The 26,827-nt window shown below is 41.5% G+C and overlaps 1 protein-coding gene across 1 annotated transcript in view; it reads left to right on the top strand.

Moving 5' to 3' along the window:
* The window catches only part of LOC115333358 (RING1 and YY1 binding protein), a 47,347-nt gene extending 25,111 nt beyond the window's left edge, over positions 1 to 22,236 (top strand). Inside the window, exons 3-5 of the mRNA XM_029996237.1 lie at positions 13,591 to 13,767; positions 13,882 to 13,980; positions 18,143 to 22,236. Of these exons, the coding sequence (XP_029852097.1) occupies positions 13,591 to 13,767; positions 13,882 to 13,980; positions 18,143 to 18,395 (529 nt within the window). The 3' untranslated portion in view covers positions 18,396 to 22,236. The remainder of the gene's footprint in view (positions 1 to 13,590; positions 13,768 to 13,881; positions 13,981 to 18,142) is intronic.
* The last annotated feature ends 4,591 nt before the right edge of the window (positions 22,237 to 26,827 follow it).

Here is a 26,827-nt window from a genome sequence, read left to right as displayed (position 1 = left end):
TAGGCTGACAAACCCACACGTGTTGCGGGTCAGGCAGGCTGCCAAGCGCTCAGCACTCAGCCAGCGGGGAGAAAAGGCATTAGGAATCCCAATAATCCGCACATCAGTCTCCGTGTGCTGCTTGGTCAGTGGAGACCGAGCGAGTGAGCTGTGGAGAGATTGTGGGTATTAAGTGGGATGGGTAATGAAAGGCTGTGCTGGCGCTGATGTGAGACTCTTTAAATGGAAAATGACTTTAAATGATGGTGCCAGGGCAGTTGGAGTGATTTGCAGCTGGCACAGGTTCACAGTGTAACTGGTAGTTTTCAGCAAGACTAACCTTTTCTTTAGGATGGAGCACCAGAATTGTTTTGAAGAATTAAGGAAAGAAAAAAAAAAGGAAGTTTTAACTGAATTTGCTTGCTTTCCCTCCTTGGGGCTTGTACCAGAATGATGGCAATTCAGGGCGTTGGTTGTGTATGTTCGTGTGTGTCTACTTGTGTACAAATAAATGCAAGCCATGTGAGCATATGCAAAGCTGCAAAATAGTGTTCATCAGGATGGTAACAGTGGTAGGACACTCAAGAATACAATAAAGTGAGCATTTTAGGCTTAAGATTACCTTATCTGAGAACTTTCTTGAAAAATGATAGTTTTGTCTGGACGAGTAGTTATCATTGTTATCTGCAGATCAGAAGTTGGCTTGCAGAGGACTCGGAAATATTTCCATTTTAAGTAATTATTCCTGGCTTTTTGTTACATAGGGTAGTGCTCTCTGCTAGTTTTGTTTATAAAGGTAGTTGAGTTTCCCTATCCTACAGTGTGCTAGGCACATGTAGATAACTCGCACCGGTACTCCAAGTAGGGATCCAACAGTTTACTATAAGTAGGTTTCTTCTGAGGCTAGTTAGGGAGAGGAAGAGCTTACAGAGTATTGTAATATTGTTTCCTGGCAAATTTTGAAACCATCTGGGTCAGTTCCTCATGCCCAGGAGTAATAATTCTGAAAGCAAAAGTTTCTGTACTCGCAGGCTGTCTTCTTCCCACGGTGCTTGAGCAGCAGCTATTGATGGCAGCCCAGTGCCTGACTTCTCCTCCGGCTTTCCCGGGCAGCAGCATGCATGCATAGGATTGCCGTGCGTCGTGCTGCCCGGATGGAACCGGACATCCCAAAATGTCACTTGCACATCTGTGTTCAGTTCTCAATTTTCTTCAGAGGACACAATGTGGGGGAAAAAAACCTCCTTTGAGCGCATGGTGGCCTTTTGAAAACGGATGCCTGCCTGCCTCATCGTCCTTCAGAATGTTTTTTATTTCTTGTCGTGTTTAGAAAAGCAAACTGATTTATTGAACAGTAAAGTTTCCTCTTAAACCACAGTGACTGTTTCGCCGCAGGTTGTGCTGGGGCAGAGGTATGAAGGAGTAGGTGGGCTGCCACTTACCGGTACCAGGGGGTACCAGCTCCCCATGCTGCTGCCTGGTGCTGTGTTGGCTTCCCGGACGGTGCTGGGGAGCAGCGGAGCCGCGTCCGCTCCACCTTGTAGCAGCCCTGACGTGTCTCTTAAATTGCATAGCTGGTGCAGGCTGGAGCTTTTTCGTCAAAGCTACGTTCCTGGTTGTTCAAGGACTCTTGACCTGTGGCTTTCATATGAAAGGAAATCCTATCATTGATGGTTTTGTTTGTTTGTTTGTTTTGGGGGTTTGGGGGGTTTTTGTTTGTTTGTTTTAACAAAAAGGTTTTGCTTGCTGGAAAAACTCAGTTTGTCTCATTTAGGTAAAGCCTGCAGTGTCTGATGTAGCCAAATGAAAATTACTGCCTTGTTCAACTGGCTTTTTTTTTTTTTTTTATGGCATCCCTAGAGATTTAGGGCCTACTGAGACTATTCAGCATCTGTTGTAGAAATGGTAGTTTCTCATTTTGCTTCTCTGTGAACTTAACCTGGTTGGTAAATGATAGAGAAGTCTTTTTGGTTTTTTTTTTTCCCCCCTGAGTGTACAGTGTTCCAGTGTCATGCAAGCACAATGAAATTTTACTCTGATAAATCAACCCACCCCTGCATTGCGAGGGCACTCCACAAAAGAGTTGCGCAGTAGAAATTTCTTAGTTGTTTTTAAGCAAAGCCATCGTGCCTCTCTGGATGCAGGTTAGATACTCAGGTTATCTGCATTTCTCAAAGAGTAAGTGTTATGTAAATGTAAGCATTATGCTTAAGTGACTGGAAACCCTGCTATGTAGTTCTTGCTAGTGACCATCGCTCACAGATTTGTAGGCTGTTTCAGTCCTGTCAGTACTGATCTTAGGACAGTGTTTGAAAGGGTGACAGTGACCGCAAAAAAAAAAAAAAAAAAAAAAAAAAAGACTCTTGATCTCTCTCTGCATCAGAGCTGATTTTTAAAACTTAGGCTCTAAGTTTTAAAATGTCAGACTCCAAGTTTATAGAAATTCACCTTGTTTCAAAGTTAAAATTTACCTTCCGTTTGCTAATAAAAATTACGGGTGTTGGAAATGCGTTGTCAAAACACAAATTCTGGACTGACGATACTGGTGTGCAGCTTCAAAACCCTAGAATCTCATTCAACTCTAGCTGTACAACAGGTGGTGTTTTAGACATATTATTTAAATGTTTTTATTATATTTTTTGCAGACATAGATTAGACCATATTAAATTTTCTCTTTAAAATAAAAATTTAAAACTGACAGGCTTCTTCAGAATGGTACTGTATATGCGATGCCACGTTATTAAGCATGTATGTTGATATGTGCTCAAATTTGGAGATGCTCGAGCTTGTTAAAAGAGAGAATGCTCTTATAACTCATCTTCCTATAAGAGAAAAGTACAGGCTTTTCTTTGTGCTTACCCAATAGCACACTTTTAAGAAGGATGCTTTCAGAAACGTATTTTACTTTTTAGTTTTAGTACAAACTTTTGGGGGAGGGGATCAACTTCAGACTTTAACTGACATCTCTTTTTTGGTAGGGAGCTCATTTTCTCAGCATCTCTCCTTTTTCTTGCTTTTTTCCAAGTTTGGTCCCTCTCCTGCTATGATTTTGAAGTGTAAAAGTTGTATATCCCAAAACCTGGAGGCAGATGCCCCCAGATGGGATATGTCAAGCTGAATTAAAGGATGGTGTATACATGACAATTTCCACTACTACTCAAGATAACAGTGTCTGAAATGGAAATACGTATATTAGCAGCAGTGATAAAGCACTTCTATAACATCAAGTCTGGTGTTCCTAGTTTTTAGCTTTAGTTAGAGTTGCTAAAACTATTCTTTTCCTCTGTTTTTCATTATTTTAATTTATAACACAATAACCATGAGCAGTTGCTTTGGGGAATCTACATGTTGCATTTTCGTCAGACTCATCCATACCCTCACGCTGCCAACTGCACCTTGTTACTCAACAGGAAGTTTTGAGCCTGCTCGCTTTCCTCAGGATTATACATAGCTTAATAAACAGTCAAATAGGAAGAAGTATTTAAGTAATTGGTTTTGATGTAAATCTGACTATTTTATTACACACATCTTGGTTGCTGCCAGCTTTATGAACTGTTTTCAAATTTTTGCTAGTGAGAGCAGCTTATTTTTGACAAGCAAGTAAAATGGCCTTACTTTTATCATCGTCCTGGTGGTAGTAAGCAAGTAAATTTTGTGCGGAGATCAGTGAATTTTGTAAGTCCGTGTAAATCATGGAACATTTGGTATTTTGCAGTAAGGTGCGTCCATAGACGAAAACACCAGAAGCAGCTGCACAACAAATTTTACCATTTTGGTGTGTAACCTGCTGAAGTACTGATTTGAATTTTCAGTGATGGATTAAACTGAAGCTCCAAGTGGATCAGTGAATGGGTCAATAGCATGATGAAGGAGGTTGCAATAAGTTTCTAGAAATGAAGCTTGTGCAGCACTTGCAATGTACGTCTAAAATTATTGGTGACCAAAGAAATCTGAATATCTAAGAAAAATGATTTAGTAATCTCAAGGCCATCTTTTCAAGTTCGGGCTTGGTGTGATCTTTGCATTTACGGTTGCATTTCATTTAGTAAACACTCGGTTGTGGATTTTGTATATATTAGTGCAATTTTTCTACTGTTGCAGACCTTCTTCCCTGCAAATGCAATAAATGAATACAAGGCAATGCTTTTTTCTGAATGCTTAGCTATGGGCCTAACTACTGCTGGTGGTAAGCAAATGATTAGCCAGAGAGCAAAAAGGGCAGTTGTAAAGTTGTTCTTGTTCAGCTGGAATTTAGGGTGATGTTGCAATTGGGAATTGATGCTATTTTAATCTATTACATATTGCAAATTCTGTTTTAAGCAGGAGAGATGTGTTGTGCTCTTTATTCTTAATTTCTGGTTATTTTTTTAAATGGGCCATTAAAAAATCTTAGTAGAAAATTATTTTTTATGTAAAATAGTGGAGCAAGAAAGCATCTGAAAAACTGTAATTCTGGCTATGTATTTTTGTCTTAGATTTTTATATATAATGATGAATCAGAAGTAGCTTTATACTTGTAAGCATAATGAAGTTGTTGTGATCATTTGGACAGTTCTGCCTCCCCATCAAACAAGACAAAACGTGCTTAAAATGTGGTAAATTTGGTGTCTTGCCAATTCTTTACTAATTTTACATTTATTTAGAAGTGTGTTGAACTCCTTATTTAAGGGAACATGCTTTATTTTTTAATGAAAGCGGAAAAAGCTAATTCAGACTTCTTCCCATTCTAGTCCTTAAAAGATGTTCCTATTGGAAGTAATTCTGGCAGATGAACACAGGCACAATCTTTACTCGGAGTACACAGCTCTTCAATGCTGCCTTGCTGGTGTGTGTGTGTGTGTATATATGTATATATATATACACGTATACATATACATGAACACCCCCGCGCCCCCTCAAGCTCCTGCAGTGCTCGCTGACGGAGAGCCATGCAGGTCAGCAGCACACAGCCAGCAAGAACAGCCATGGGGGCTGCAGCCTCTGCAACCGGCCGGGAGCAGTCGCTGTCGCTGGAGCGGGCCTCTTCCAGGTATTTGGACTAGGCAGAGAAAGCAACTGCAGGGTGAGCATCTGCTGGACAGCCTCGGGGCTTTTGCTGGTGCTCGTTAGCTGCTGCATATTAGATATGAAATTATCTCCTGTTGCAGTTTAGATAGGTGCTACGGATGAGAAGATGGGTGAGACTGCCAGCACCACGCAAGCTTCCAGGCAGACTCTTGCTCTAAAAGGAGAAACAGAGCAGTATTTCTTCCAAAACTTCAGCATGGCTTTTGTTTTGCCTCCTGCAGACATAGTAAGTTAAATTTTACAGTGTTAGTGGTTAAGTAAACCTCAAGCTCTCTTCCAATAACTTGATACTAGTGTTGTTATTCACCATCACCGCTCTTTTCTGTCCATGCTCTGGTATCAAAGAAGCCCGAAGAACAACTTGTGTTTAACTCTTCCTCTTGCCATCTTGTGATTTCAAATTAAATAGCTGTAAAAGGGGAGAGTTGTTGCTCTTGAGAAGTGCTGTTTTGCAGGAGACCTTGTAGGGATGGCTCTTCATTCTCCGGAGTGTACAGGAGCTTTTGTTTGCTGCTGTCGTACACTACTTGATATCACAAACCCTCCACAGAGGCATATCAGAATGAACCTGTAGTCCAAAACGTGCACCATACAATGTTAGACATCTCTTTTAAAATTATTTTTATAGGATTGTGGGGTAGAGAAGGACAAAGACCCAGGGCAGTAAGGTAAGCAGAGCCATGAGACTGGGTGGAAAAGTTGCAGGTTTACAATCAGTCTCAGGCTCAGTACTCTCAAACCAGAAAGCCCAGTCTGTGGTTTATCAGTTTCCCTTGGGAAAAAAACAAAACAAAACAAAACACAAAGCAAGAGAGAGTAGTTTTGTGCAAGTTCCATATACTGGCAAAAATGCAAACACTGTTGCTTTTCCACTGAAAATTTTCCAACAAAATCCCAAATAGCTCCGTTCTCTGGCTTGGGGCTGCGTTCTTGCTGGCAGCCCACCAGGTCCTAAGTCCGGCTGTGCAAGAACACCATGTATGATGTTTTTTACATAATTTGATAGGTGAATGGTCCTGACTTTCACATTTGGATTTGTGGTGGTGCCTGCAAATGGTATTTGCTGTTTCTGGTTCTGTACTGTATTGGAACGGGTGTTTTGAGGAATTATGTGAATACTCAGCTTTGGGATGGCAAAATTCTGGTCAAACAGCTTCCAAAAACACCTTACAGCCCTGACTTTAGACTGTTTTGTAATGGGATTGTATGAAACAATGAATATTAAAAAAGAACTGTAAAAGTATTGAAAAACCTATTGCACTATGCTATTGAGCAGTCATACTGAAATAGTTTCACAGATCAATTCTGGGACTCTCTTGGTACTGGATTTGTGATTTTTAGCATATTTTCACTAAAAAAATCAGAAACGTGAGCTGCAGAATCGGTGTAGTGGCAACTCTGGGAATAAAACTCCTTGATTTATATGCTTTGATTTGTAAATATGCCCAAATAATTAAAAATAAGCAATGCTAAGGCTCCTGTAACAGGAGTAAGAAATTGAGTATTCTTTTTACAGGCATCATTCCAAGAGCCTTAGCTATGTGTAGTGGCACAGAGGCAGTGACTAGCTGCTTTCCAGCAAACAGTAATGCCTGTCATGTTGTGTAAATGGAGGTGACAGCTTGCATTTCATTTAATAACTTTCCCATTCTTAATTTGATTAAAAAAAAAAAAAAGGAAAATGGGGGAAAAACTTAAGAAAAGCAGGTTTTCACCCTAAAAGGCAGGGTGCTGGCAGCTTTGTGAGACCACTGAATATTAAGTACTGCAAATAATTTTAAACTTCTTAAAGTTTAAAAATATAAGTACTGAGGGGGGTGTTCAAACTGTGAGAAATTACCTGAAGTCTAAAAACTTCTGGTGGACAAACATAAAGTTAAAAATGCTCTTCTGAAATCTGAACAGCTCAACGTTTGTTGTTGTGGCCAGGAATACTTATCACAAAGCTGAGGCTCCTTTATCTCTGTGTTGCCTATTCTTGGCTTTTCTGAGGAGATAACAGACAGTGGGCTGGATAGTCAAGGAGGACGTTGAACAGTTTGGAGGCTTTCTGGAGGTGGTCGTACACTATTAAATGTACTTAGTTTATTTTGTGGTGAACAATTGTTTAGTTTATGTGAAGCTGTTATTTTCTTTCACTGTTTTTCCAAAATGTTCAGACTTAACTATTGGAGTCTTTCAAACATGTTCCTGTGCCCTTCTGTATAAGATTAGTAGCAAATGCCATTTTCTTCAGCTGAAAGGTAACCCTGTCCTGCTGGCGATGCTGTGAAAAACCAATACCTGCAGCCTAGAAGTGGTTGTTCCTCCTTAGATTAACTTCTATATTTTTAAACATCTGTCTTATAAAAACACAGAGTTATCACATCAGTGTTAAAGGAGAATTACATTCTTTCAATGAAATATGGCTCAGTCATATATTTCTTGCTGTCTGTCCTTCTAGTCGTCTTTTACTGTTTTTATCGTTGCCTTGTGGTCTTGTATTACACAGAGAACTTCTCAGATAAATGTATACAACTTCCATACTGCTTTGCAGTTGTACACTAAGGACAATTTGTCCATTCATCCTTTTTCTTGTTGCTAAAATGGACCATGTGGTCATCACAAATGAAGTGGAAAATATGCATGCAAGAATGAGCGCTCACCCTGTCATGTTTATGGCTTAATTTCTCCAAAGCTTTGGTTCTTCTGGATGTAAAAATCTTTTAAGGAGATGTTAATTTTTTTTAAATGTGTTCATGGGTTAGTTTCTAGCCTTGCTTTACAGTATCACTCAGAAGTATGCTTATTGTATTATTGGTCTGGCACTAACTGTTTTATAAACACGTAAATACTTTTAGTCTTGTTTTCTTGTTTTTCTTTGAGCAAAGATATACTCATGTGTGACTAGGATTATTAAAATAATCACGTACTTCACATTACACAGCGTATGAAACGCATTTTCTCAAAGAAATGGCGAGCCACGCAGAGGTCTGCTGGTATCGCCGCTTGCATCAAAGCCAGAACAGCATGAAATTATCCAAATCCTCACTACTTCATGTTACATGAGGCTTTTGACTCTGAAATCCCACTCAATGCCACTTTCATTCTTCTGATAACATAGTTGTAGGAAAAGTAAGAGCAATTGTAATTAGATCCACCTTTCTGGGGATTGCCAGAGTCCCTCAAGGTCTCTGTGTGCTGCTGTGGGTATAAAGCCAGCCGCTGTTTCTGCTCCGCAGTGTCTGCAGGAGACGGGTGGCTTGTCTTTTCTGAAGGCAGTGGGACCAAAGAAATCCCAAACAGATATAGAAATTAGGGTCACATGAAAAATATGGTGCAACTTATCCTCCTATATCCCTGTTGAAATCCAGGTCCGACTAACTACCGTGGGTTGGATGTGCGGTGATTTGTGCTGCTCTACTCCTAAGCCCAGTTGCAGGGGTTAGGAGTGGAGCAGCAGAATTCCTGGGTGTCAGTGCTCTGGATTTGGTCCTGAGACAGGCTTTAAAGGGAAGCTTTGAGATACAGAAGAAAGTGCAAGTTGTAAACACTGCGAGATGCTTGCCAGAACCTTAAAAGTACAGTTGGCTTTTTTTTTGTGTGTGTGGTTTTGAGTTTGTTTGTTGTTTTTTTGTTTTTGCTTTGTTTTTGTTTGTTTGTTTGTTTTTTTATTTCAAGAGCACAGTATCATAGGCAGTGAGACCTTCAGGAAAGGCCTTGCGATTATTCCAGTTCCCACGAGCCAAACATCCCAGTGTCACTTCATATGACAATCTGAGGGTATAGTATTTGCAGGCATAATATTTCTGTGCAGGTCTGTTACTAAAAGGTAGTAAAGAGTATTTGTGCACATCATTTACAATAGCTGATGGTAAAGGCCTAGGTGCCAAAACCATGCGCAGAATAGACAACTGCAATAGCTGCTTCATGCATCAGTATGTCCATGCTGCAAAGATCATGAACTGTTGTGCAAGTATCTGCTCCTGTGATGTAAACTACAGTTTAGCTAATGTGAAACAACTTATTTTGCTGAACATAACTTTGAAAGCACAGTTTAGTTTAATTGCTCTAGAAGACAATCTTCTTTATGTTGAAAAAAGAAAAAGGATAGTGTTCATTTATTTGTCACATCAGTGTTGGATCTTGACGGTTGAGTCTTCAACCAGACTGTCGCTTAAATTAGGGGAAAATTGTCCAAGCAAAGCATAACTTCATCTTAATGTTCAGGTAGAAGGAAACATACCTATTTCAGATACTTGCATTAAAAATTTGTTCTTAGAATATTCATCTGTTGGCATTATCTCCTGGCATGTGTTATTACATGATACTGGCTTCTCTGATTTTGAAAGCACTCAGCTGATCCTAGGTGCAGAGTAGGCATAAGTAATGGTGGCCACCAAGGTGTAATAGCACGTTTTGATTTGTAGGGACACAGGTGGGGGGAATCAAGCAGAGTTTCTTGTAGCAGATGTCGGGTGCTGCTGGTGTCAGAGGGGACCCAGCACGGGCCGGGGAACAGGTATGGAAAATGTGTATCTTCCTCCTCTGGTCGGGAAGACCTGGTAGCCTGCATGGCACTGTGGCTCAGCATTTGATGTCTGCTTAGGAAATCAAGAACCAAGTGTAATACTAAGTATTGCATCTCTTAAAATAATTTTTTGGAAGTTGAGACATGCTAGCTGTGGTTTGTGTGTAATGTTGATACTTTAAGCTTTACAGTAAATGACATTATAGTTGATCCTTAAGTGCAAGTGCTGGTTAGAAAGCTTGGAAGAAGCTGAGTTGGGATTTGATTTTTGTCACTTAGATGTATTCCTTATTTATGTGAACTGGTTAATGTTACAGAAAGTAAGCTGATGAGCAGATTTGGGGGTAAAAAATGGTCAATACTTGTTTCTGCAGCTGTTTATTCTTACAAAAAAAATTCAGAAGTGGTTTCAACTTTCTGTTCAGGTTATTCTGTTCAAGTGGTAACTTATTTCAATATAATAGTTGTGTATTTGGATTGAAGCATTCTCTTTGGAGATTGCCAAAAAAAATCCTTTAAAAAAAAAAAAAGGCCAGCTGGAACAAAACAGGGGCAGGGAGTCTCAGACACATTGTAGCGTTCAAAAAAACAGAAAAAGGAAAAAAGGGATCTTTCTGTTCTTATAACTCCAAATTCTGCAGCAGAAGCCAGAGCATGTTAAATTGTTGTAGCCCAAGTGGGAATGAGGCTTGTTTCTGTGCACTGAAATTTTCTGTTTTCTTCCTTTTTCAAATTCTGAAAGGGAAGATGACTAGTATCCACTGCAAAGTATTACTGAATTTACTTTTTTCCTTATTTCTAGAAGGCAATGCAAGCTACCTGCTGCCACAGCTGGAGAAGAATCCACAACGTTCATGAGGAGGGTGGCTGCTTTGACAAACAGCATGACTAGGATATGGCACGGATAGCTGTAGAGGCAGGAACGGTGTCTGGAGGGATGATCTGTGCTAGGGGTGCTAGATAAGATCAGTGTTAGCCCTTGAAGTGTGTTTTCGGTAGGCAGGGAAGCTTGGAGCAAGTTTTGGATATTGCAGCTACTTTACTCGATTGTGGTTACTATGGTTATAGTTTGCTGTGGTTAAAAATGCGCTGCTCTACTTGCTTTGCTTGGCTTTTTTGTACAGGGCTTGTAACCGGTGTATCCTGGCTGTAGTGGCAGCGTGGGCCTTATTTGAAGGATTTTATTACTATTATTATTACTATTAGTATGCCAGTTGCTTAACTTGCCTATTTTTTAACTTTCCCAAGCTTGCTGCTAGTGTGAGTGAAATGCCCAAATTAGGAATTGGAAAACTTTTGGGTTATTTGCATTATTTAAAAAAAAAAAAAAAAGAAATAAATCTGTTCTAGTAGTACAGCAGATCTTGAAAGATGCTCGGTGTTGACCGAAGTCTCAGCAGCTTTCTGCTCCCTTCCTCGCCATTAGCAGGGCTGGTCCCCTGCCCGCAGGTCTGCTGCCTGCGCATGTTGCTGCCTGCTCTCTTCGCTTTCAGTTTTGGGTTTGCCCTTACCAGCGAGCCATCGTGGCGTATAAGAAGGAATATGCAAATATGGGTTTTGGAGAAGTTGTGCTAGTTACATCAGTGGCTGGCCAGAAAATGATAAAACTTAATAAATGTAGTGTGCTGTCACAGGCACAGATAAGGAGCGGAAGAGCATGGGGCGAAGTGTCTCCGCAGGAGCACTTTATGGCTGGTCTTTTGGATTCCAGCCTTCTCTAGGGCAACGCAGTGTGACTTACTTATGTATTTTTTTATTTTAGTTTAGCTGAAGTTTCCATCTTAAAATTTGTATCTTCATTCCAGCAGCACAGCACTCCTACAACAGGAATGGCAGCTCAGTAGCTGCGGAGGCTGGATGTAAGGCTTGGAAATAACATCGCAAGCAAACACACCAGTCGTGCAAAGTAGAAAAACTTTGAAGGTGCTCTCAGATTCTTGAATTGGGATTTCCCATGAATGGCTCGGGTTTCTGACTTAGCTGGTTGTGTCAACAGCACATAGCTGTAAGTCTGGGCAAAAGTGGCAGCTTCAAGCAGTGAGGTTAATAATGTATAACCATGTAGGGAGATGGTATCTGCCCTCTCTTTGAAGATTTCTTGACACTTTATCTCTTCCCTCCTCCTTTTTTTTTTTTTTTTTTTTTTTTAGTAGGCGGTTAACAGGTTGCTTGAGACGAGCTACTGTTGTCGGCTTTTAGTGTAGTTGTATCAATCTGAAAATCTTTTTTCCATGTAACCAAAACACTTGTGTGTTTATTCTCAGCCATACAGACAGAAATTGCTGTATACAGGACTTCAAATGCAAGGATGCTAAATATTGTCACTGTTCTGTGGAACAGGTAACTGCTTGATCTGATCTGCAAAACATTTCAGCATCATAGTTATTTAAGGCTGAAGACCAGATCATCTTTGTTCACTCAGAAATGTATGCAGATTGTAGCATAAAAGGAGTTACAGTTTCTATGTTGGGTGAAAAATCTAAATGCCAGTGGTGTTGAGACAGGTCAGAGGCCTGATTACAACCTGTTGCATAGACTTTATAATAATAAGCTGTGGTAGTGAAATGAAATATTTGGGTATATGTGGCTTCAGTAAGAGCATCTTGGTACCATTGTACGAAAACCAGTGCCAAGAGAGGCTTATTAGGTACTTGGATTTTCCTGTGATAGGGCGCAGAACTTCTCTGGGTGTTCTGTTTGTATCATCTCTAAATGCAGATGTTACATGTGAGCAGTTAGTGTTTTGCACTTTTTTTTTTTTAAAACACATGAAACCACTGAGTAGCTTCTTAAAGTCTCTAGATGTTTGTAGTAAAAACTGGGTGCAGGTACAGAGCTCTGCAGCAGAAACCCTTGGGTTTCTGTGTTCCACTTGTAGACTTGATGATACTTGTGTACTGCTTTCATTGACAATCTGTTGTAGTCTGATCTAAATAGAAAATTTGAATCGTATTTATGACCAATAGAACGTCTATGGACAAGATTGAGCAGCTGTTGCAATTAGTATTCAGCTCATAATGGAAGACTAATGGAGTTGATATCCTGGTTTTCTTCCCCCCCCCTAAGCTGTGTGGACATAGGAAGCATAGATCTTTCTGGTGTGTTGAAGGGGCCGAATCGATTGTGAATATTTAGAGTATTCAGAGTATAAACTGCTTTGTGATATGCTAGGCCAGGAGGGAGAGGTTTTGAGTTGTTAAGCTGAGAGGAGTTGAGAGTTTTGATGAGGAATGCAGAAGAGAGGAAGGTACAAATTTCTGTGAGACTCTGAGGATCAGTAACCAAGGTATCAGTTACAAGTGGAGCTATTTTTTTTGTATAAGTCATAATTTGAAATGGAAATAGTCTTTGAAGGACAGTTTTCTTGTGTATTTTGTCCAAGCACCGCTGGGGACTGCAGACAATTGTGTGAAGACGGTGTGTCGGAGGCTGGCACGGCCGTTCCCCCGTGGAAGCGTGAATGCCTGCTTGTCTTCTGTGCTCCTGCCAGTGAGCTTCGGTCCCGGCCCTCGGGACAAAGTCATCTCAGTTACCTTCTCTTGTTCTTTGTTATTTGTGCCAGGTTTGCTGCTTCAGGGAACCAGAAGCTCATTTGAAAAATTAAAATTGAACGATGTGAATGAGATTGATGTTTATCAGGAAACTTATTTTTATCACTCTCTCTGTTCCTTCTCTTAAAGTGTAGCCACAGTGTGTGGCTGGCAACTTCTTGAAAGCTGCTTTTTCACTATTGTCCCCCCCAAATTGGCTGTGATTTCATGACACGGATGGAAGAAAGGGACCGTTATACTTAAGAATGTTAGATGAGGCTAAAAACTGATGAAACAGCAGTTTGGAGTATTTCTTAATTTTAAAATTTCTGTCTTGTTCAGTAGCAGTAGTAATACTTCACATTAAATAAGGGCATCCATTTGGTTCTTTCTAAGTGGAATATTCTTCCCTGGTTGCTGAAATAAATCTTCATACTGCTTTTGGTGAAGTCATTTTTACTGTGTAAAATTGACTATAGATCTCTCTTTTTATTGTCATTACAGAAAACCTAGAATAAACTCTCAGTTGGTGGCACAACAAGTTGCCCAGCAATATGCAACCCCACCACCGCCTAAAAAGGAGAAGAAGGAGAAAGTGGAAAAACAAGACAAAGAAAAACCTGACAAAGAGAAGGAAATTAGTCCAAGTGTTACAAAGAAGAACGCTAACAAGAAGACTAAGTAAGTTTGAAGGATGCACTATCGAATGTGGAGTGATTTCAGTAGCACTGTGCGTTGATTAATTGTGCAGTTAAACTAACATCATACTCTCCCTCTTCCCTCCAATTCTTACAGACCAAAGTCAGATATTGTGAAAGATCCTCCTAGTGAAGCGAACAGTATACAGTCTGGGAATACTACAACAAAGACCAGCGACTCAAATCACACTTCAAGGTAACTTTATACTAAAGTTAAGCTCTCAGTATCTGACAACTGTGTTAAATAGCAGACTGTTTTGGGTTTTTTTTGATGGACAGAGACAGAGTACTGTCTAACTCACAGGGTCTGCCAGTGTTAGTATGGCAAGACCATCAGTGGGTATGAGCCTTCTCCATGTACAAGCACTCAAACACTCTGCTGGTGAGGACATACTCAGGCACTGGAAATATTTGTTCTGTTGTCCACTCAGTTTTCGGTTCTCTGCTAAAATAATCGTATTGTCAATTGGGCAGTAATGCTCTTGGCTGTAAAACACGGTGGGGGAAAAACATTAACCAGCAATCGTAGTGGTCTGTCAAATTCTTATCATTGCTTGATAGCAGTAACAAAGGTTACTTTTTTACTTCCTTACCTGCAACTCTGTCACTCTAATTGTGAAGATAATTTTCCAAGTATATGGGAATTAAAAGACTGCATGAACAGATTTGCTAGAATCTTGCTAACAGCAAAAAGCATGAACAGTTGGTTTCATGTTTGTCTAAGTTTCAAATGGTTAGCTGTTTATGGAGAGAGGTTTATTCCTAGTCTTGCCTGTACTGATACTCCATGCTTGTTTTCTTTAAGCGGTGTCTTGTGCTTTATTTCTTAAATCAAAAATTCAGCATCAAAGAGCAGTTTTTGTATTACTGAGCTTAGAGAGCTACAAGAGGCAGAATTCAACTGGGCGCTTTGCCTGTGTGGACTATATAAGAATTGCATCTCTTTTTAAAATGTGCCATAATAAGTATTTTATAGTGAAGCCACATGAACCGAAGTAATATTCGTTAGCTGCAAACAGTTGTAAAGCACGTGGAAAATATGGTTTGCACTGCTGTTAGGATTAAGGTTGGCAAGACATGACTGCAGAAGACTGTTGTCTTGAAGTTCTTAAATAATAACATGAAAATGCTTAATAAGAGTGAATATCCTTTACACAGTAACTCACTTGATTGTAGTGAGGGCAGTGTGAGATTTGCTATGCTAGAAGATTGAGCTGTTTGCGGGGACTGCTGTTAACTCTTCCTCAGCCCCCAAAGACCGAAGTGTCCGTTCCTGATTTGATTAGAGAAATATGGCTTTATTGCAAATTTTTTTTTGTCCGGTTTTTTGAAATGGTACTTATTTTGAGACTTAGGATGCAGGAGACTTGATGTACTTGACTAATAACTTAATATTAAATTGATAGATTACATCAAATAATTGTTTTTACTCCTTGAAGGAGTCACTCTGTCTACTGCAGAGTCTTTTAGTCCATGTTTTGTGGCAAGCTTTTGTCATTCCTAATTAATCCTTAATGGTATCAGGTCTAGCTGGATATTTTTAAGGGATACATCATCTCCTTCAGTTCTTAAACTATCTAAGTGTTTAGTGGAACTTTTCTTGCAATTCACTGACCTTAGGAGTGCTGTCAAGAGTCTTTTTAAAGGATCTGATTTTTACGGAGTCACAAGTTATCTGTTCAGACTTTTTTCATGCCCAGATTTCTTAACTAGTTTTTTTTGTTAATTGTCTTTTAAGGATCTCTGGATTTTTAAGAAATACTGTTTGAACTTCTTGGATACCATGCCTGTTTCTGACAAAGTATCTTCATTTATTCCATGCCTTCCTGTGTGCTTTCAGATTGATTGTTTTGAAACACATTTCTTATTTAGCTATAAATGTTGAAGCATCAGTGTGTTTAATTTTGCAAAATGACTTGAGTGGGCCAACCCCTTTGCTGTGTATAGGAGACAAAAATTGTATGCGTGTGCTGAAGAGGTTGTCTGGAGGTTTCCATCTGTGCTTCATCAGCTCTTTTTGCACAGGAGAGACCCCTAAAACGCCCTGCAGAAATGGTTGGATGGCTCAGTTCTAAAACTGACGTAGAGAATATGTTTGTGAGCAGGACTGTGGAGAAATTCTGCACCTCAGCCCTGCTTCCCTCCATGTTAATTTGTCATGGCACTTAAAGATGTATGGGCAGTTTCATTCAGGTGCTTGGTGCATGGCTTATCTCTAAGGTTGCCGAGCTTTTCCTGGGCAGAATGTAGTGCAGCTTAGGCCCATATGAACTCTTTTAAAATTTTTTTAATATTCCCCCACCCCGCCAGATATGACTTTTTGACAAGCAGTAGCAGGAGTGCATGTTCAACCCTGTAGAGGCAGTAAGGTCTGTTTCGGTATCTGGGCCAGCATTTTTTGGCCGTTTCGGAGTACAAGAGAAAACAAATGACCCAGGCAAATTACAGGAAGAACTGGGTTTCCTAGAGGAACTCGGGGCTTAGGGAGGAAAATACGTACGCGTACTATGCTTCCGGGAACGCTTGCTGCTGTGTTTGCTGGTGATGCTTTGGGGGCAGCCTGCATCTGTCGAGACGCTATCTGAAAGCCGACGGAAACCCCAAAACTTGCTGAGCTAGCTGGCCTTTCTTGTTACCCGCAAACAAGGTGACATCATTTAATCTAGCCTGTGGCTACGTGTTGAATTTGCCAACTTCTGCAAGCACGTATGTACAACGCATATGCGTGGGCGTGTGTGTCTCACTGTTGTGGGAATTCACTGAGCACAGCTATGGGTTTGAAAAGGCTGGTCGCTAAAGGAAGGGGCTGTTTCAAGTAGGAGGTCTTACTGACTGTTATCCCAATGCAGCAGTTTTTTAATTCTGTTTTCTATCTATTAGAAATGCTTTTCCTGGGGTACTTGTTAAAAATTGAAGCAGCCTCCTAGGTTAGATATGAAAATACTATTTTTGGTGGAGTAACTTCATTTTTGGTAAGGAAGTTTGCAGAAATACATTTGTTCTATTTTTGAAGCTGTACAGCCGTCCTCAATACTTTATCCTGTCTAGTTCTAGAATACCATTTGGATAACTACTACTTAAGGACTTTCCCCTTGTTAAGTTACCACTGCAAGCCATTGAGTATGCATGGCAAATACAAAGTTGGCTTAATTTCCTCTTTTTTTCATTTTGACCGCACTAGCCTAGCATGCTGCAGACGAGGAGGAGGAAAGGCAGATTGGTTTAAGAGCTGGAGCTTGATCCCAAAGTAAACTAACCTTCCCTCCATCCCTTGGAATAAGGCAGTTCTCAGCAAGCTACTTTTCACTGATGTATAAAGACTCTCCTTTTTAATTTCCCTGTTGGGAATATTCTGCTGCTTAAGCCTGACCCTTAATTAGGAGCAAAAGCTGTAAATTGCAGCAGTTGCTGCAGCTGACTTGGAATTCGCTGGTAGCTGGAGGAGTGTCCAAGGTTTGTTGTATCAGAGCTTTGGACCAGCCCCTGAAATGTGCATGAATGTCAGCTTCCTGGAGTCTAGACCCTTATTAGCTACATTACTAATTGAATGATAGCACAGCATGCAAATTACTGAGATAATCCTGAGCTATAAATACCAGTGTGTTCTTTTCTGATGATTTTTTTTTTTTTTTTTTTTTTTTTTTCCCCTTAACCAAAAGCGCTAGCTGCAAGAAATACCGTTGTACATTCTGGATTTTATTTACAATAGCCTTGGTTCCAGAGGGAACATTTTGAGCGATTTTATACATGGGCTGATTGGGCATCTGATTTGTATAAGCTCAAAGCAGTTGAAAGAGAAGCCAAGTTGTCCCAGTGCCTGTGTTGTTTGCAGCTGCAGAGTTCCAATATGGGAATGAAAGAGCCGTGGTCAAATGCTTTCATGTGGTTTTGTATTGCAGAGTCACAGCCTTGTCTCATAACATCAGGGCACATGATGAGATGGTGAATTTAGATAAGAGAACTCTTTCATCTGCCCCTTGGGGAGGAGATCCTTTGGTCTCTTTGGCTCCTGTCCCCTTGGCTCTGCTGTAGTGTCCTCCTTTCTGGCAGAATTGGATTAGAGATAAGTCTACAGCAGAGCACCCTTTGCAGAGCTCTGCAAGACAGGTCTTTCCTCTGGGGCTGAGCATGCTGCTGCAGCCCTCGCAGCCCGAGCTGTCGCAGGGAGCAGAAGGTCAAACCTTCGTCCTCCACTGTGCAGTATTCTGCTGCCTAGGTTCTCCTCCCAGTTATTGCCATCTGCGCAGGCGAGCGGAGGACAAGTCACACCGAGTTTGTTGTCGAATGCTTTTTCTAATAAACTTTTCCTTTCTCATTTATTTTCACCCTTTTTATAAATGTTTTCTCATTTATTTTAGACCCAGACTGAAAAACGTGGACAGAAGTACCGCACAGCAGCTGGCAGTCACAGTGGGAAATGTCACAGTAATCATCACAGACTTTAAAGAAAAGACTCGCTCCTCTTCCACATCGTCTTCTACAGTGACCTCCAGTGCAGGATCAGAACAACAGAATCAGAGCAGCTCGGGCTCTGAGAGCACAGACAAGGGCTCGTCCCGCTCCTCCACGCCAAAGGGGGACATGTCGGCAGTCAACGACGAATCTTTCTGAAAATTGCACATGGAGTTGTGGAAACTATGAATCAGGGTATGAAATTCAAACACTCCACCTGCCCATGCTGTTCAAATCCTGGAGAGCCTCTTCTGTGCTTGAACACACACTTTCTCGGACATCGACCTCTTACTGATGCAACCAGGATAATTTCTGCTTGCCGTGGGCATTTGGCCACCAAGGAATTTCTCACCCTAACGATTACTCTTGACACTTTTATGTATTCCATTGTTTTATATGATTTTCCTAACAATCATTTATAATTGGATGTGCTCCTGAATCTACTTTTTTATAATATCTGCTGTGCACAATTTTCCATGAACATTACAACTTTTTGTTTTGGGGTAGGGAGTGGGTGGGGAGGGAAGGGGGCTTTATTTATTGCATTCACAAACTCCATCCTCTTTCAACATATCCTTTTTAAGTTCAGTTCTTCTTCCAGTTATACTGTGTACTATCAGTTTTGATATAAATTATATATAAATATATATATAAATAAATATATATAAAGGGTTATTTGAAACCAATACATGGAAACGCTGGTGCTTGAAACACTGTGAAGTGAAAAAAAAAAAAAAAAAAAAATCGAACAGTTCAAGATCTGGGACAGTCCCCTTCTGTGAAAGTACTGAAACTGAAATGGAACTGGTCTTAGGTGAAAAGTGTTCCTGAAGGTTTGAACCTGGATGGGACCCGTTCTCTCTATCGTTCCTTCCCCGTTTCTTCCCTAAGCAATGGCTAAAACATACTGGACACACGGTTTTGATTTTTATAGCTTGGGATCTGAAATGAGAAAAGATTGCTCCAGGTAGCTTGTATTTCCAGTAGGGTAACTCAGATCGGTGACGTGCCAGTTCGTGCCCAGCTGGAGCGTAAGCCTTCACAACCAGACTGGTGTTGGCATGCCACGGATTCGTGTATTTTGGTAACATGAGCATCGCTATGTCGTGCATAGCCAATCCCACAGACGTTTGGTGTTCTTAGATTTAATGAATTTCATCCACCTGCATCGGTGACCGAGGTACCTTTAGAACTGGAGTGGTTTGCTTTTGGGTTGGAAGGCAGCAGGGAGCCGTAGGGCTGGGAGCGATCGCGGGTTGAGGGAATAAGCTGGTGCTTGTTCCAGCCGGCGCCACGTGGGTCGGTCGTCAGCCCCCTTCCGTCTGTCCCGTCCGTGCTGTTGGGGTGGCTCTTCTCCTTGAAGTCCATCCGTATCCCAGGAGTGGTTTCCGAACAGCACTTTGTCCGGTGATAACGTCGGGCTTGTCAGTGTTTGGACGCTTCTGGGTCTCCTGCTGTGGGAGCAAAAGTAGGGAAAAGCTTTCCTGCTGGCAAGTGAGCGACGCCCGTGGCTCATGCTCATGACCAGCATCTCCTTCGTTCTTGCTCTAAAGCTATTCAGACTGTAATTTCTTTTCCTGGCCTGTTAGTGTTACTTTACAGTTTACCTTCCATGCATTATCCTGCTAAAACACTAGGTTGAAGAGGTAAAACAAAACTTTTTAAAAAAAAAAAACAAACAAAACCCAAACCTCTTCGGCTTTTCATCTTTATTTAGTGGCCCCAGGGTGCTTTGCAGTAATTTCGGGCGCAGAGGCTGTGGCTTCATTTGACATCAAATGCATAACTTTTGGGCATGATGAAAGAGGGCCACATTTTGACAACTTTGTGCCAGCTTGTTATATTGTGAATTATTTGCTTAGCAAGAGTAACTTCTCTTTGTGGAGGCAACTGATTTAAGATTTCTTTTAAAATCTGTGTGGTTTTGAGTAGCAGACGTAGGTTCCTTTCACACTGGCGACAAAAATGTGTAAGGGATCCATTGCAACCCCTGCTCGAAGGTACGTGCAGTGGCAGTGCCTTTGCAGCAGTGGTTTTATTCTGAATACGTTAACGTGGGCACCCCAACTTAATTCTGCTTATATTCACAGTATAGGCTGTATTTACCTTTTTAAGCATTTTTAAAGTATTTATTAAAGAACCAAAGGAAACCAGATGCTTCCTATGAGCATCAAGACAATTTATTATACATAGTTTTAAATACTATGAATTTCTCAATCCACATTTTAACATTAGTGGGATATTGCAAAGACATTCCTTTTCCAGTTTTTACTATTCCTTTAAGGGTCTCAGGGAGGGTAAACTGGTCAGCCATATTTATTTATTTTACTGAAATGTATTGGAATAATTTTTTAAGAGAGATTTTTTGAAGATGCCCCTGAACTTGTATATTTTGCACTGCTTTATAAATGATCCATTATCAATTAGGCTTGCGTGCATCTCGGCCGTGATCCAGCGAAGAATGTGAGCGAGGTGCGAGTCCCTCTGGCTTCAGTGGGGCTAATTCTGGTGCTTCAAGTCAAACCGTGCGCTTGCCTTCTTCGTTGAATCTGGGAATTTGTGCAAAAAAAAAAAAAAAAAAAAAAAAAAAAAAAAAAAAGCATTGTGTGTACCAGGAAATTGCTTCTTTTTCAAGTGAAAATGGACCTGTAGATCAGTTGAAAAAGCTTTAACGCTGTGACCAGCTACTCATGGCTACTGGTAAAGTCGGTAACATCTGTCTCTGGCCGTGCCTCCTTGATAAAGTAGCTTGCTATAAATAAGTGGGAAAATTTCTTTGGAACAAGCGACCTGTAATTCTGCATTCAGTAGAAATTGCTAGCTAAGCATTGAACCTCCCCAGCCTCATCCGTAGCTGTTGTGTTGTGGATTTGAAGGATAGCGTTTGCTTTTACACTTAATTTCTGAAGTTGGCATCCCCGCGGCATGTGTCCACGGGTGGGATTCCCTTCGCACTGTGTCCGTGGGTTATCCCGCTGTTGGTGGGGAGCGTGTTTAAGAACCAAACCAACCAAAACACTAGTGTAGGGGAAGGACCAGATTCGTGGTGTTCAGTGGCACAGAAAGCAGGTAAGTAAAGCACAGTGTTACGTTTGCGAAGTTTCAACTCTTACACAGACACACACACACACAGACACCAACACAGCTTGCCTGACTTGCTCAGTTTGATGTAGTTCTGCAAAGGAAAAATGACAGCATTTTATACCACCAGGCTATTTATTTTAATTGGAACACTTTGCTTGTTTCAAATTGGACAGATTGAAAATTTGGCAGCAGCTTCCGTGAGTTTATTTCCACTGAGATGTTTTCACCTGCCTTACCAAGATCATTCTCAGTCTACTTTTTTAAGCTCTACCATAAACTTAAATTATTGAAAATTTATTAATTGCTGACTATATAATAACCTTTGCTTGTATGTAACCGAATGGTTTTAAGAGCCAACATTTAGAGTATGACAATGGAGCTGAACAGTTTTTAATGCGCAAGCAGTTCTGTTCTTGTGTATGACTTGTAACCTTAATTTACTGTGTAAAGATGGTTACATTATTTCCTTAGCTTTGTTTGTTGGAGACAAATATAGAATGCTTGTTTAAGTATGTCAAAACATAATCTTATCTTGTGGATTTTTATGTTAATGTATTATACGAGCTATATTTTTCATTTGCCCAGAAAGACAGCTTGTATAACGCTTTTGAAAGTTTTTCCGCTCTGTAAAGTCTTTAGAGCTGACAGTCCTGTTAGGTTTGTTTTAATCTTCATGCTAAAGTGTCAATGGTGGTTTTGTGAACTGGTCAGAAATTCACAGGTCTTAAATGTTTTTGGGAAATTTATATTGGACACTGCTCTTTGTCTAGCAAATAAAAGATGTTAATATATTCCTGTTACTGGCATGTGCACGACTGTTATTAGAAGCCACTTTATCATTTTCCTGCTTTAAATAGAAATGTCTATTTATGAATTCTGCTTGTAGTTTTTTCACAAATAAAATAGTAAAATTTAATTAAATCTGAAAGCTCTCTTTTTTGGGAGATGCCAGCATTCAGAAAAAGCGAAGAATCCTGTTGTTGAAGCAGTTTGTCAGTCTGTACGTCTTGTCCATGAGCCACTGCTCGAGCACCCCACTTCTGCAGACACAGGGTTGTGTATACAGAAAACTTCAGTCAAGTGAGTAAATCCAGTTTGTTCCCTGGGACTAACGATGTACGGAGAGTTCATGGCGGATGTGTCTGCAGAATTTGGGTTCTGGTACTTTGAAATATTCATTTTTCCCCTTTGTATAGCTGCAGAAATGGCGAGGCTTAGTGCAGAGGATTTTAGCGAGAGCCCTTGGGAGTTCCTTCAGCTGTCTTGTGCTAACAAACTCCCACGAGTAAAATTAATAAAATTTAATTGAGAGCCTAATCGTAGTTTTGTAGCAAAAAAATACTGGTATTTTGCAAGCAGTATTTTGGTCCTCTTGCCTAGGCAACAAAGTGGTGTGAATTACTGTGCTCTTTCTAGTTCATATTTCTCCCCCCACCTGAGATGGGCGATGTGTGATGTAACTGTTCAAATATGAAGTTGAAATCTGAAAACCGAGCAATAGGTAAAATGCAAAGGGAAAAAAAAAAAGATCTTGCTCTAGAGCTTTTTCTCAGGAATATGAGGACGGTTCCTAAACTAAAGGCCGTTTGGATATTTTCGTGTATGCTAGGGGAAGTGTGTGTTACAACTAGAGGTCGCTTTAAAAAAACCACTGTGCAAACAGACTCTTAAATGCTTTTAACCTCAGTGGGAAATGATTCAAAATTCTTTGTGCCAAGAATAAGAAGAAACAGGAAAGGTAGTGGTTGTTCTACAGACCCGAAAAGCACTTGCTTGGCATGCCGGACGAGTGAGTAGAGAAGCAGTCCTTGCCTCGAAGAGCGTATGGCCCCAGTCCTCAACCTGCAACCAGCCGAAGGTGCCGGAGCAGCTGCCGGGACAAAGCAGCAGGAGCTGGGGGGAGCGGAGACGATGGTCTTCGTCAGCCATCCGCCTCCTTCATCACCAGTGGAGGCTTGAATGGAGCCAGCGACTATTTCCGTGGCAGCGCTGGTACCCGCCGAGCTTGCCCGCTCACCGCTTCACCGGGATTTTGGTTGACCGGTCTCCTGGAAATCCCATCCCTTGGAGCCGCGTGAGCCAAGAGCCACGTTCGGTGCTGGAGCTGCGGCGTCGACCCCGCCGCGGGGGCAGGAGGGCGAAGGCTGCGGGGATCACGGCACCCGGGGCTGCTTCAAGGTATGTACTGGACTCGCGTTGTGTTGAAAGGTTTGCGTTTGGTACCTATAGGCGGTACAGAAGGAGCTGGGGAGGTGGGGTTGGGGAGCTCTAGTTCATGGCTCCTTAGGGTTTTGTAAACTTATTTCTGAGCCAAACAGTCAATTGCTCTAAGACTTAGAGGCGTTATAAAAATCAGCACCCACTCACGTAACTGGGAGAGAGAAGAAAAAACCCTCTCCGCTGTAAGGCTCACGTGTCAGCTAATTTTTTAAACTATTTTTATTTAAATCTGGACATACCTCCTTCACACAGCAGTTTGGGGGCGATTAAAACGAGAAGATGCTAACACCCTGCAGTCTGGAAGGAGCTTTAGGAACCCACGGCAGGGCTGTGCCTGTTACTTGCCCACCAGACACGCAGTCCTCGCAGTGATTAGCTGGCTGTGACCGGCAGCATTTTATTGCCTTTAAGTCGCAATGGGAGTTTCCAGGGGCCGAAGCAAAAAGTTGTCTGCAAAAGACACGACGGACGTGACGAACGGCTGCGCTGGTCTAGCTGTATCCCATGGGAATGCGACTGCTGAGTGTTGTGCTGAGTCAGCAAAGCGCCCTGAGACAGGGCTTGTGTTTGGATCCCGACTGAGAGCAAACTCCTTCCCATCTCATGGAGGCAGCTCCATCGAGAAGAAATTGCATTTATGATTGCAGAGCTACTGCCTGTCTTTCCTTGTTTGCATGACCAAAAAAAAAAACAAAACCAAACCAACCCCCAAAAACCTGGCTGGAAAACTGGGTACCACTTACTGCAGGAGAGGGATGCGGTGCTGTGCTGGTGCTTTTGAGTGTGCTCCTCCAGGGTGTAAATGTTCGGCTTCAGGCAAGAGTCTTGCCTTGCAGCGGGTTGGATGGACTGCTGCAGCCCCATGTAGTGGGTTGTTGAAATGTAAACCTGAGTCTATAGTACTTCAAAGGGAGCAGAGCTGTGAAACTTCACTTGTGATTCACAAGCTGAAAACTAAAAATAAAACCCCAAACAAAACCCCACCAAACCCCTAAAAAACCTAATATAAAGGTCTCCCCACATGAATCCTTGTTTTGCAGACCTTTTTTCTTCTTTTTCCCTGTGCTTCTTTTCCTTTGCCCCCCCCCCCCCCCCCCCCCAAAAAAAAAAAAAAAGGAAATTAAGTACACAAGCATGGTAGAGACTGCATTTAATGCATTTACTATTTTCCTAAATCCCGTCCCGGTGCTCCCCGGCAGCCTGGGTTTCGTGGGGCAGACGCCGTGGCTGTGCAAACTCTTGAGCAGGGAGCCTGAGCGTGGCTTAAAGCCTTTCAAAGGGAGGACAGGGAGCCACAGAGGAGCCGGCGTGTCCTGATCGCTTGTGGAAAACCAGCGGGATCTGGAAGGAAGAGGGAGCATGGCCGCAATTTGCAACACCTGGATTCCTTCATGGCTTTTGTAGTTGTAATAAGGACAGGGAAATGTCAGGTCTTTCTGCCTTTCTTTTCCTCAGCCGTTACTTTCTGGAATATTTACATGCATAAGTCTTGCTTGTCTTTTTGCTCTAGCTCTCAGTAGGGGCAGTGAGGCTTGTTTGCTGTTTTCCACCTTGAGGGCTGATTGCTTGGTATTTGTACAGAGCCCTTTTCCAGACAGGGGTGAGGCTATTGCTGATCCCAGCTGAACCTGTCTAATAGAAAGACATCGGAAACTTCAGCAGTGTTTTCTCATTGCTGATTTAAGTGTCCCAGCAAAGCAAAAGCTGCATGCAGAAATCACCAATAACATCAAAAGGCTGTTTCAGAAATTCCTAATCAAAGCTTTTCAAGCCACACCAGCGCAATTATCCCACTTGCAAAACTTTCCTATGGCATGGCATGGAAGACTATAACAATGAAAAGCACTTTATACCTAACTCTGGTCTTCACCTAATATTAATACTGACGCTAGAAAATAGTGTCTTCCTGCAGCCAGGTCTTGTCATACTGCAAATCGCACAGTACTTGCCTGAAGTCCCCTGTTGCTCCTCAAACAGGGATCGCTCTTCGCGGAGCAGTAAATGATCTGGCAGCCCTGGCTGCGCAGGAAACACAGAAGGCACGAGCCAGTTATGTTTCCTAGATGAGGAATCAAGAAACAAATACTTCTTTGTTCTCTATGTCTCCATAAAAAAAAAAGAAAAAAAAAAAACAAAACCAACAAAAAGAGAGAGAAATTGCTCTCCACCATGACTATTTATTATTTCCACGACCTTGAATGTTTCCTGACTTTCTAACATCTCTAACTTTTTCCAACTTCTTTTTTTCAGCATTAGGAGTTGTCAAAACTGTTCTGACGTACTTGAGAGGCCGTTCCAGCATGCACGTCGCCTCTTCTCCAAAACCATTCTGAGAAGGACATAAACTGCACAGTAACTCCTAGGAAGTTACGGTGTGAGAATCCCCGTTGCTCAGCCTCCCCTGCTTTGGCAATCCTCCCTTCCTCCTGCCAGCAGGTGAGGCAGAGGCGTTCAAAGCCTGTAATGCTGGTAACATTCACTTAAATACCATGAAATTCCCAGTGTAATACACACTTGATAACAGCACATCAAAAGCCTTTAGGAAGTATTAATTGGCCACAGCTACTGGAGCTGTCTGGAGTTGGAGGGAGGAGGTCTGAAGTGTTTAAGCTGCTCTAAGTTGCTCTCAAGGGTTAGAAAAAACAAGTTTGGGAGCTGAATTTGGGTACAAAATACCGCTGTGAGCAGGAGGAAGCTGGCATGCTGCAGCAACAGCACGTGGTTGCCCAGGTAAGAAGAATGGGAATGAATAAAGCTGATTTTTGTTCCTTCTCAAGCTGTGCTCTCGGGGCTGTATGATTCATGTTGCCTGGGAGGTTTGGCATGGAGTTGGCAGGAGGAGTTTTCCATGTTTGTGTTTGTATTTTAGGAGGGATTAAAGCTCAGAATAGTGTAGAGAAGCAGGAGAGCCAATGAGATTTTAATTCTGCCTTCACCCAGAAATTAATACCTATCTAATACATGTAATCTGTAATATATAGTCTTAAATATATATATATGTTGGATTTTACATAGGTTGTAGAGATACTCTATGTGACAGGCTAAAGATGTGGTGAAGTTTAAAAGCATGACTTGTCAAAAGTTGTCTCTAATAGGGGTTTATTCTCTTTTGACTCTCTTGAGGAATCACCAGCATAAGCCAAGTATATATAGGGCCAACAGTCTCTCCACCTCTTTTAGGTGGTTATTACTGTCTTACTCTGCAAATTGACTTCAGCAGCAAGTAGGCTGTCTCCCTCTGTTCATATGCTTTACTTCCCAAAGGGGTTTATAAAAATAAGATGAAG

Source organism: Aquila chrysaetos, chromosome 20 (genome assembly GCF_900496995.4).
Source record: "Aquila chrysaetos chrysaetos chromosome 20, bAquChr1.4, whole genome shotgun sequence".
Classification (NCBI taxonomy): Eukaryota; Metazoa; Chordata; class Aves; order Accipitriformes; family Accipitridae; genus Aquila; species Aquila chrysaetos.
Note: the sequence above shows the minus strand (reverse complement) of the source record. Positions and strands in the feature narration are given on the sequence as shown.